This window comes from Arvicanthis niloticus, chromosome 24 (genome assembly GCF_011762505.2).
Source record: "Arvicanthis niloticus isolate mArvNil1 chromosome 24, mArvNil1.pat.X, whole genome shotgun sequence".
In the NCBI taxonomy this organism is placed as follows: domain Eukaryota; kingdom Metazoa; phylum Chordata; class Mammalia; order Rodentia; family Muridae; genus Arvicanthis; species Arvicanthis niloticus.
Window position 1 is genome coordinate 34,586,252 of NC_133432.1, and position 11,576 is coordinate 34,597,827.

Below are 11,576 nucleotides of genomic sequence, written 5' to 3' on the forward strand. Positions count from 1 at the left end.
CAGACTCCAGCGTGTTAGAGTCAAAGAGGACTACAGCTGTCATTTAGCCACTTACTGCCTAGTCATTGCTTAGAAAGCTGTCGTTACAGTGTGTCTGGCTGAGCTGAGGGGGACTATTTTGGAAACAACAGTGTCAGTGTTGGGTTTCAGTCTGTGATTTTTTTCTTTGCTAGTAAAGAATCCTTTCTTCTTGTATGTTTTAGAACATTCTGGCGTGTTTGACTTTTTAAGTAACAAAGGTTAATTTGCTGAGAACTTTTAACATTTAGATGTCAATGTCACTTAATGAGTTCAAAGAAATAAGGACACGAAACCATTTGTTTTTAAAATTCCAGGTCCCTATGTTATGGCCAGTGTTGCAACAAAAATTTTTCAAGAATTGGTGGAAGGTGTCTTTTACATACATAACATGGGCATTGTCCACAGGGATCTGAAGGTAAGCAGACTGCTAGACTGGTGAGCACAGCAGTGGCGTCTCCTGGGAGTACAGCGAGGTGGCATGCCTTCATCTTTTAGAAGGTTGTCATTGCTGTCATGTAACTTGTTACCCCAAAGGTCCAGAACTCCTGGTTGGGAGGATGGCTCAGTCAGTAAAGTGCTTGTCGTGCAAGCATGAGGACTTGTGTTTGTGTCTCTAGAATCTACCTACAAAGTCAGGTACAGTGGCATAGACCTGTAATCTCAGAGCTGGAGAAACAAGAACAAGAGGATTCCTAGGCTCACTGGCCTAGGATGATTGAGGAAGGTACCCACTGTCAACTTTTGGCCTCTGTAAATATAAATACACTTGTGCACACACACCACACACACACACACCACACACACACACACACACACACAGAGCAACCTATCTCCCAGTAATTAAAAAGAAGCCCTTAGATTGAATTTAAAAGCAGTAATTTGGGGTCATTTGAACATTGTCTTAAAGTATGAATATAGTAAGGTGTAAGTATACTGCTTTCCATGTAACTGGTGATGGTAAATCTACTCAGCGTTGGCAGAGGTGGTCATGTCTCAGTGGTTAAAATGTTTCCAGGACATTTTTTTTTTTTTTTTTTTTTTTTTTTGGTTGGTTGGTTGGTTGGTTGGTTGGGTTTTTTTAATCTTAAAAAAATTGGGGGGGGGGGGGGGCTGGCCAGGTGTGGCCATCACCTTTAATCCCAGCACTTGGGAAGCAAAGGCAATCAGATCTCTTTGAGTTTAAGGTCAGCCTGGTCTATAGAGCAAGCTGTAGGATAGCCAGGGCTACACACAGAAACCTTGTCTTGGAAAAACAAAAACAAAACAAACCAGCCATTTGGCACACACCTATTATTCCAGCACTAGAGGCTAAGGCAAGTCCAGAGCTCCTCAGGGCTATGTAGTGAGTTGTGTCTCAAGGGCCTAAACTAAAATCAAACTCCCAAATCCCTCAGACCAAACCAAAATGAAAATACAAATCCAGAAGGCAAGAGGATCAATTAACTGGAGGTTAGCCTGGACTACATAGTGAGATCTTGTCTCACAAAACCAAAATAAACCACTCACAAAACAAACCAACAAACAAAACCCCCATAGGGACTGTTTTAGTTTTAATTCCTAAAAGACCATCAAGGAAAGATAAAATGTATTCTTTTTTGGCTGATACATCTTAAAGCAGTTAGCCCACTTTTCAGGTCAGAGTTAAATCATAGGAAAGGTATCTAAATGAAACTTTAGAAGACCATGATAGTTAATGTGCAAGTCACTTTAATTTTATTTTGGAGGGTTTAAGGACCAGTAGTTTGTGCGTTGCAGTGTGAAGTGAAGTCCAAGTGTTCTCTGGTACCTGTCTAGCCAGAAAAGATAGTTTGAGTTGCTGTGGTTCTCTGGCCCCGAGGACATGGGGTTCTCATTTTAACAGGGATGTGAAATCATAAATGCCATATATGGAGTTCCAGAGCTTTGAAGGGAGAAGCTTCTTCAGGTGGGATTTGTACTTCTCCCCGTAAACATTTCTGATGTTTCTCTTACAGATGGCCTCTAGGGTTAAAGGTTTTTTTGATAACTTTATTAGGGTCTCTCTTAAGATATGGAATTCTGGTAGCATGATTCCTGCTGGTAGAATCCCTTGTTTATTGGTCAGCCTTAAAGGATAAGTACGATCAAGTAGCCTGGCCAGAAGCGTTACATCTCTGATGTTGGAACTGTTCTGAAGGTACATATAAATTGGAGATTCCCCATTTCTTGTTAAAATGTTAACGTTTGCCTTAAATTCCAGCAAGAGATTGATGATCACTTCTCTGCCTCCAAAGCATGCCTCATGCAGAGCTGTATGGCCTTCATGGTCCTGGGCATTGACCTGGGCTCCATGATTTAGCAGCAGACGGATACAGCCCACCCCCGCTGCCAGCAGTCGGCCGGCTTTGCTCGATGCGGTACACACTGCCAGCTGCAGAGCTGTGACTCCAGTAGATGCGATGGCACAGTTCACATTGGCCCCACAGGCAATGAGTGTCTCTATCATGTTTTTGTTCAGTATGTATGCAGCCATGTGGAGGGGTGCCATGCTGGATTCATTAATAGCATTGACCTGGGCACCATTTTGAGCCAAAATGGAGAGAACTGAATAGTTCCCATATGTTATGGCCAGGTGGAGGGGTGAATCTTTGTTGCCGCTGTCTACCCGGGCATTAACCTGAGCTCCGTGGTCACACAAAATGCGCAGACACATGACAGTGTTCCTCTGAATGTCCGTCAGGATCTTTTGGATCCGAGTGCTGGGTTTGGTCCATGTGGTAGAAGTGACTGGCCAGTTCAGCAGCATCAGATGAAGAGTAGTAAGGCCTTGGCCGTCCCTGGAAGGGATTTACCACGTTAAGCCAGGTGCAGCTCACCAAGTGAGCGAGAGACAGGGTGAAGAATTAATGTTCAGGAAGGCAACACCTGCTCGGACCCCCTTCCTCTCCCCCCCCCCGCCCCCGTCTCTGGGGTGGGGAGGACAAGCTGAAGTCTTAGACTCGGGTGCAGATGGACTTGTGTACATCTGGAGGAGGCCCGAGGCCAGTGATAACTGACTTTCTTGGTTTCTCTCCACCTTAATTTCTAGACAGTATATGACTGAATCTGAAACTGGCTAGCAAGTGAGCTCCATCCATCGTGTGCCCCAGCCCACCCTCCAGCACTAGGTTATAAACCATGTACTCTCACACTCAGGTTTCACATCATGCTGGAGAGTGAACTCAAGTCTTCATTTGGATGACAGGCGCTTTATTGACTCAGCTACCTCCCTAAGCCCCTGCTTGTGACGTTAAAGAAGTATTAGCAATCTGTGTTGCTATGTCTTTGGGTTTTTTAGGTCCCTGCCGAATGGAGCCTAGGTTCTTAGAGAAACCTGTTTAAGCTTGGTTGCTCCTTCTGGGACTTTGGCCCCTTGAAGGCTGTCCCTTGGTTGTTTCTGTATCCCAAGCATTGTGCACGGCTCTGCACTGGTTCACTAGGTATTCAGTAAAAACGTAGGACTTTGATATGAGCTATGAATGTCCTAGAAGTGACCACTCAAGGGCCAGAGCCTCCATTCACTCAGTGTCTTGGCTTTGTCTTCTCCCCAACGTGGTCACTTACAAGTGTGGGGGTAGATGCAGGACTTGAATCTGGACACCTGCATTTTTCTCAAGTCACTGAAGCCTGTTCCTCTTTCAAGGCCCTGCTCTGACCCTGGATGCTAGGATGAGTTGGCCCTATCTCAGGATTGCCTCCAAAATGTCTTTGTTGTGCCAGAGAAAGGGGAGGGTTTATCATGAGAATTTGATTGCTTCCCTGGCATTAGGAGCGAGGGCCTAAGGCTGGCTTTCGCAGAAACAGCAGGGTGTCTCAGCCTCCTGAAGGCTTATACTCTGGGATGGAAAGTGGGCAGGATAAAGGGCTAAATGAGGGCTGAATGTGGGCAGTGTTCTCGAGAGGTGCAGAACCTCGCTTGCCCAGGGACCATGTGTAATTTCTAGGGCAGGACAGTGGCTTTGAGGAGTCCCTAAAAGATGGGGTGATTTGGGAGCTCAGGCTAAGACAAGGCAGCCATGGAAAGGATTGACCAAGCTGAAGCTGGTGGTACCAGAAGAGGTACAAGCCAAGATTGATTGGGTGGATTTTTCTGATAGTGTTATAACATCAGTGGTAAGAGTGTGAGCAAGATGGGCTTTTCTTTGATGATGCTAATGGTCCATTGGAGGGTAATAAATGAGAAAGTCCACCATCGCCATAAGAAAGCCCGCCCCCATCTGGTCAGATTTCCTGAGTGCCGCAATCCTGACTTACTGAGTTTTCTACAGCTGAGCCACTATGTTGTGTGGGTGCTTTAGCTGGCTGGTTACCTTTCTTGTATTAGTCCCTACCTTGTCAGTAAAGTGAGTCTCATCATCTGAATGTAATCTGTACACAAAAGGGGACACACATCACACACACATACACACACCTCCTCACTTAGGCTTGACAGCATGCTGAGGTAACTTACCTGACTTCTGGGTCAGCACCATGTTGCAACAAGCAAAGCAAACTTTGTGGCTTGCGGTATTCGGCGGCCAGATGGATGGGAAAGATAGGCTGTGTCTGTTGTAGGGAAACCACAGTGCATTACAAACAAACATGGCAATAAAGTGCCATTCAGCACGGCTCACTGGCACATGGTCTGAGGACATGATCATTGGTTTGGCTTTGCTTCAGTTTATGCATTGAGATTTTTGGGTTTGTTTTTGTTACGCTTTTTGGAGAAAGTTTCCCTATGTAGACTGGGCCTGGAACTCATAGACAGATGCACCTGCTTCTGCCTCCTAAGGCATGTGCCACGATTCCTGGCTAAAGCTTTTCTTTTTGTGTTGAAATGACCCATAACTGGTGAATTTAAATTATAGACTTTGTGTTTCAGGGCCGGGCATGTTAGTGCACATCTATAAATAATCCCAGCCCCTTGGAAATGGAGGTGGAGGAGAGTCGGGAGTACAAGGTCGTTTTTAGCTATAAAATCAGGAGCAAATTGCTTTGAAGTCATTTAGTCTTTAACCCACATGCTGAATCACAAGTACATATTACATCTTTTTAGGTCTTGCCAGAGCATGATCAGCTATAAAACATGGGTTTCCGAGGTTTCCAAGATGTTCTGGTGCGTGTGCTTACCGTGCTTAGGAGAGCTGATTACCCTGGTTCTTAAACTACGCCGTGCATGTCTGTAAGATGGCGGTCGAGGGACACAGAGGAGGGGCTCACTTTCTTTTTTTTTTTTTTTTTTTTTTTGGACAAAAAGGGAAAAGTGTCATTTTAGGACTTGGGAGGTGTGGACGGAAGGATTATTGCATGCTTTAGGCCAGCTTGGGTAACATGGTGAATCCTAAGCCAGCCTGGACTATAGCGTAAGACCCAGCCTCAAACAAACAGAAAATCTCGGAAGGTGTACATGAAGTAAAAAAGAATTCACTTACATGACACCGCCCCTGTGGGTGTATTTCCAGAGGAGGTCACTCTTTTTCCAGCCACACAAGATGTGTTTTCCATCCATCTGTGTGTGGTGAGTGGAAGGAAGAGTTGCAGGCTGGGGTATCCTGGACCTGGGTAATGGTCTGCTGAGCCCTGTGTTTGGTGAAGTCCTACAGAGTGCTGGGTTTAAAAGGGTGTGCCCCCACTTCCTGCTCCATTGTTTCTTTAGTGTGACTGAGAGAATAGGGTGTACCTGGCTCAGGAGTCTGTGGCCGGTGGAGCTGGCCAGGATGGTCAGGGGCTGGTTCACAGGGTGGCTTCTGAGAAGTGTCTTGATTGTGTCACAGTCTTCCTTGATGATGGCGTCATAAAGTCTAGACTGCAGTGCAGACACCAGGCTCTCCAGCGGCATGGCACTGTCAGCCATCAGGTCTCTGCTTCCCCTCTTGGTTATGTTTCCCATGAGAAGGTCTTTAGAGTAAGGGATTACAGGTGAGGAGACTGCTGTGGAATTGGTCAGTTTCCTCTCTTACGATGATGATCCCTTTGGCTCAGTTCTAGAACGGTTCTAGAATTGTGTTTGTCAACAGAATCCTTTGTTGGGTTTTTTTTTTTTTTTTTTTTTTTTTTTTGAGACAGGCTTTTTCTCTGTGTAGCCCAGGCTGTCCTGGAATTCTCTGTGTAGATGAGGCTGGCCTCAAATTCAGAGACCCACCAGCTTCTGCCTCCTAGGTGCTGGGATTAAAGGTGTGCACTGAATCCATTTCTATACCGGAGCCAGCCCCTGAGACTTTGTTCCTCCATTTATAGTACCAAGTACAAGTATCGTTTCTCAGCTTTTACACCCAAACTGGCATCTTATAGCTAAAATAATTTCTCTTTTTCCTTACACATCAACTGTAATTAAATCTAATAGGGCCAGTGAGGTGGCCAAGGGTAAGATGCCTCACCAAGCATGGCTACCTGAACTCTATCCTGGCGAGCCACACAGTGGGACACCTACTGAGTGGCCTCTGGCTGCGCTCCTTAAGCCATGCCATGCATGCACACACATTTTAAAAAATATGTATGTATTTTATGTGTATGAGTACACTGTTACTATCTTCAGACACACCAGAAGAGGGCATCGGATCCCGTTACAGATGGTTGTGAGCTACTGTGTGGTTGATGGGAATTGAACTCATTACCTCTGGAAGAACAGTCAGTGCTCTTAACCACTGAGCCGTCTCTCCCGCCCTGCACATACAATTTTTAGAAAACAAAACTCTTAGCAGGACCAAAACAGAGTAGGACATATATTCACATAAAAGTGAATTACATTTAAAGTAAGATTGCAAGTTTTAATGTTTGCTTTAATTTTAGCAAAATCTTTTCTCCTAGTTACATGGTAATGTTGTTGTTGATGTTATTTGAAACAGCCTCTTGCAGCTCTGGCTTGCTTCAAACTTGCTATGTAGCTGAAGTTGACCTTGAACTTCTGATCTTGCCACCACCTCTCTAGTGCTGGATTGCAGACATGTGCTACTTTATGCATTCCTGGAGTGAGAACACAGTGCTTGTTTATGTTAGGCAAGCACTCTGCCAGCTGAGCTACATCTTATGTCCCTTTTAAGTTGTAATTTCTTAAATTAAAACTTGTTCCTCAGTGACCAGCACTCAGGAACTTTTTTTTATTTTGGTGTGTGAGTGTATGTGTAGCATGCTCTGTGTGTGTGTGTGTGTATGTGTGTGTGTGTGTGTGGTGGGTGTTGTGTGTGTGGTATGAGTGTATATGTGGTATGTGTGTAAGAGGTGGGTGTGCTGTGGTGTGTGTGTGTCAGCCAGAGGAGGATCTTGGATGTCCTACTCCATCACTCTCTCCCATGTTCTCTTGATGCAGTGTCTCTCACTGAACCTGAAGCTAGAAGGCTGATAGCTAGCAGGCCCCAGTGATCCTCCTGTGTCTTCCATATGACACCAGGATTATAGGCCCTACTGGGCCACACCCAGCTCTTTCCCTAAGTGTTAGAGATGTGAGCTCTACTCCATGTGCTTGCACAGCCGGCACTCACTCCCTGCACTGCCCCTCAGCCCAGCAGCTTTCCCTTTGTTGGAGACAGGGCTTTTGTTGTATGGTTCTTGATAACCTACGACTCGATGATAACATAAACCTAGCTGGCTCCACATTCACAGTCATCCTCCTGCGTCTGCCTCCCAAGTTGTGGCATTACAGGTGTAAGCCTCCATGCCTGACACTCAACAACTCACTGTTTTCACTGTTTGTTTTAAGAAAACTGATTTGACTTCTCTGCTTACTTGTAGCCTAGAAACATTTTTCTTCATGGCCCTGATCAGCAAGTAAAAATAGGAGACTTTGGTCTGGCCTGTGCAGACATCATTCAGAAGAACGCAGACTGGACCAACAGAAATGGGAAAGGCAAGGATTTATTTGTTCACTTATTTTCTTTATTTTTGCATTTAAAAATAAAGAGACATGGGAGAACATGGCCTTACATACTGAGAATCTTAGAGCTTTCATAAGCAAAGCTCAGGTGAGGCCAACAGGCAGTTGTTCCTTCAGGAGCTGCAAAGAAAGGTCTGCTCACGTCACAGTAAGTAGCTTAATGGCCTTTTCAATCATAGGGACAGCGACACACACATCCAGAGTGGGGACTTGTCTCTATGCATCACCTGAACAGTTGGAAGGATCCGAGTACGACGCCAAGGTACTGTTTGTTTTCCTCCTTCCCTTCATTTGTCAAGGGATCAGAACAAGTAGAACCATACATGCAGTTCTGTGGCAGAGGTGTCCTGGTCATAGCTGAGTCCTACAGGTAATCTGTCACATCAGACGAGCCAGCATGAACACACACAATGAAAATCAAAAAAGGAGAGAAGATTCCTTTTCAGTCATCTGCCTGTGTGTTGCTCTTTAGGCTATGTGACTATTTCAGATTCCACGGATGTCACTAAATGTTGAAGTCAGTTTTAAAATGTTGCCATTCATGTCAGGAAGCTAGACTTGATGGAGGTCTCTCCAGCCATTCATTCTCTGACTTGAAACTTAGGTAAACAGATATGGGGAAGTGTGCCACTGACTTTTGTTGAAAGAGAATACAGACCCTGTAAGGCTTCATTCCTTTTTATCACTCTTTACTCCTTGAAAAATGTTAAAAAAAAATAGTCCTGACAGTTTTATTTTTAAGTTTTAAAGCATTGTACTTTTTCCTCTAGTACTTTGCTGGGTTTTGTTTTCTGTGGCCCTGAGGGTTGAGGCAGGGCCTTGCGTGTCCTAGTCAAGTGCTCCAACACTGCGGTGTGCTTCACGCTCCTTTTTATAAGACAGGATCTGTTTGGCCCTGCCTAGCTTCCGACTCAAGATCCTCCCATCCCAACCCCCTAAGTGCTGGGATTGCAGACATGGGCTACAAGTTCTGGTTCTTGAAATAAATTCCTTTTTCACTATAGCAGCCTAGTCCGTGATCTTTTTCATGAATCATTTCATTTTGTTGTTTAGTGCCAGGAAAACTCATTGCTGCCCTTAAGAGCCTGTCTTCCTAGTAAGTTCCTGTTAGGGAAAGTAGGACAGGTTTCTGCATGCTAGCAAGAATGCATGGGGCTGGCAAGCTGGCTCAGTGGGGAGAGGTGTTGGGAACCGCACTAGCCCACGTTTGGGTGCCAAAAATGTTGAGGCGTGAGCTGCCCCACTTTGGGCGGCCAAAAATGTTGGGGCCCTCTCCACTCCACGCTTGGCGGCCACTGTTTCCCGGCCCAAGCTGCCGCTAAGGTCTGCTGGTCAGGGTTCAGCAAGAGAGAGAGTGGGGACGGACTCGAAGAATGGAGACCAGACAGAGTGTGATTCAATCCCGTTTATTCTTCAGTCTCTCTTCCTAGTCCAAGTTCCAAGTCTTGAGTTCCTAGTTCCTAGTTGTACTCCTCTTGTTCTCTTCCGAGTGTCTAATGTCTACTCCTACTCCTAGTGTCTGAATCTCTGTTACTCCAAATTGTTCTCAACTCTCCTGTCTGCCTCTCGCCTTTTATATGTCTCACTTCTAAGCCATGCCTTTTGGTCATGCCTTTAAGTCATGCCCTTAGGTCTTGTCTCTAAATCTGATCTCTAAGTCACACCTTTTAAGTCACACACCTTTAATCTCACACACCTTTAATCTCATACACCTAAGGAAAGATCCTGGGTACCTAAACCAAGATGTTATCAGAGTGTGCTCAGCTGTTGTAGGCTGATGTAAAACAAGTCTCATGTCAGGGTATATTGCTCAAGATGGCTGCAAAGCTGATAGCCACTTTCTGCTAAAAGTCGGCTCCCAACAGAGAGGCTTCTTTCAGAAGACAGAGTTTGGTTCCCAGCACTCATATTAGGATGCTCACAGCTACCTGGAATTCCAGTTCCAAGGGATCTGATGCCCTCATCTGGCTTTTTTGGGCACCCTCACACATTTGGTGTGTGTGCATGTGCAAGTGCACACACACAAAATTGATCTTGGAAAAAAGTGCTCAATTATGAATAGAGGCAGAGGTTAGCCTTAGTAGGATCTGGTGACAGTCTACTGTTGCTAATATAGGAGTCGTGAGTCTGGTCATTTTGCCTGGGTCACTCTGTCAGGCCTGGATCATGGTGGGTGGTGGGATGATGTCCCTGTTGTATAGGACAATGACAATTGTGTCTTTTGGGAGATACTCCTGCCCTTCATCTGACCACTGTCTTCCAAGCTCATGTATCAAAGGGGTGGGGTTAGGAAAGTCTCAGACACCTCTTTGCTGAGGCCTGAGACACCCTGCTTTGTTCCCTTCTTTGGGGATGCTGTAAGGCCTTCTTGGTGGACATCCTCATTTGAGAGGTTGTGCTGTTAGAGGTACCCTCCTAACTCTATAACCTCTGTATGCTGTACCGTTTCCCTCCTCTGCAGTCAGACATGTATAGCTTGGGTGTGATCCTGCTTGAGCTCTTCCAGCCATTCGGGACAGAAATGGAGCGAGCAACAGTCTTAACAGGTGTAAGGACTGGTAGGATCCCTGAATCCCTCAGTAAAAGGTGTCCAGTGCAAGCCAAGTATATCCAGCTCCTGACTGGGAGGAATGCGTCACAGAGACCATCTGCTCTTCAGCTGCTGCAGAGCGAACTTTTTCAAACAACTGGAAATGTATGTAACATTTTCTTTTTTAATAGTTACTGAATATTTACTTTGGGTTGAGTATGATCCCAAGAGTCAGTTAGTTTGTCTGTCTGTCTGTCCATCCATCCCTGACAACAGCTTTATTAATTTAAAAAAATATTTGTATTTTATTAATAGTGTGTGTGAACAAAGTGCACACATGCTCTGTTATGCCTCTTGAGTGCTGGGACTGCAGACTTGAACCTCAACTCCAGGAGCTCTCCATCAGCCTGTCTTTCAGTTGGCTCTCAACTCTGAGGCTGACATCGCTAATCTCCCTTTCACAGATAAGGAAGTAAAGACTTAAGTAATGTGTCACACACACAGTGACAGATACTGCTCCTGCTGAGTGCATTATACTCACTGTGATTTAGAATCCAGCTGTGTAGCACTGAGTCTATTTACCCTTAGCTCTCAGGCTGCTGTTTTGTATGTTAGATATTCCTTGGCAGAAGCTTGTTCTGGGGAGATGGCTCAGCAGTTAAAGGCATTTAGCAGACAAACCTCACACCCCAAATTGGATACCCCAGAACCCATGGAAAGGAAGAGAGAACAGATCACTCCTCAAAACTTTGTCCTCTGGCCCCCATATATATGGTCCATAGTATGTGTTCCCCCCACCCCCAACCATAAACACACACTTAATATAAACATAAAACCCTGCCCTATACTAGAGACAGATTATTTCACACCCAGCATAGCTTCACAGTCATTTTAAGTACAGATCACCAAACCAGCATCTTTGTCTCACAGTAGCCAGTGAAGTCTAACATTTTTCTTCTCATGCTGAGGAAAGTATGAAGGAAGCTCAAAATAGAATTTGTGTTAGTTGTGAATTCCATTTAACAATTTTGAGTTTTGGAGTTTATGGAAACAAAATAGTTAAACCTATACTTAGAGTTTCAGGCACTGAATTGATACAGAACCCATGCACGTACACACTGCCAACTACTGTTCTAAACTAGGCTGTAGGTTTGGTTTTTTTCTTTTTTCTTTCTTTTT

At 45.1% G+C, this 11,576-nt stretch overlaps 2 protein-coding genes across 3 annotated transcripts in view; one reads left to right on the forward strand and one right to left on the reverse strand.

Moving 5' to 3' along the window:
- Eif2ak1 (eukaryotic translation initiation factor 2 alpha kinase 1) overlaps positions 1-11,576 on the forward strand; it is a 36,158-nt gene that overhangs the window by 22,156 nt on the left and 2,426 nt on the right. For both annotated transcript variants that reach the window (XM_076923621.1, XM_076923622.1), the window contains 4 exons: positions 336-436; positions 7,726-7,840; positions 8,047-8,129; positions 10,329-10,562. In XM_076923621.1, the coding sequence (XP_076779736.1) occupies positions 336-436; positions 7,726-7,840; positions 8,047-8,129; positions 10,329-10,562 (533 nt within the window). The remainder of the gene's footprint in view (positions 1-335; positions 437-7,725; positions 7,841-8,046; positions 8,130-10,328; positions 10,563-11,576) is intronic.
- Ankrd61 (ankyrin repeat domain 61) lies at positions 1,712-6,750 on the reverse strand. The gene is made up of 3 exons (XM_076923623.1): positions 5,678-6,750; positions 4,469-4,563; positions 1,712-2,816 (listed from the first exon to the last, which is right to left on the reverse strand). Exons 1-3 carry the CDS (start codon positions 5,885-5,887, stop codon positions 1,871-1,873), a joined length of 1,251 nt encoding a protein of 416 aa, XP_076779738.1. The 5' UTR covers positions 5,888-6,750; the 3' UTR covers positions 1,712-1,870.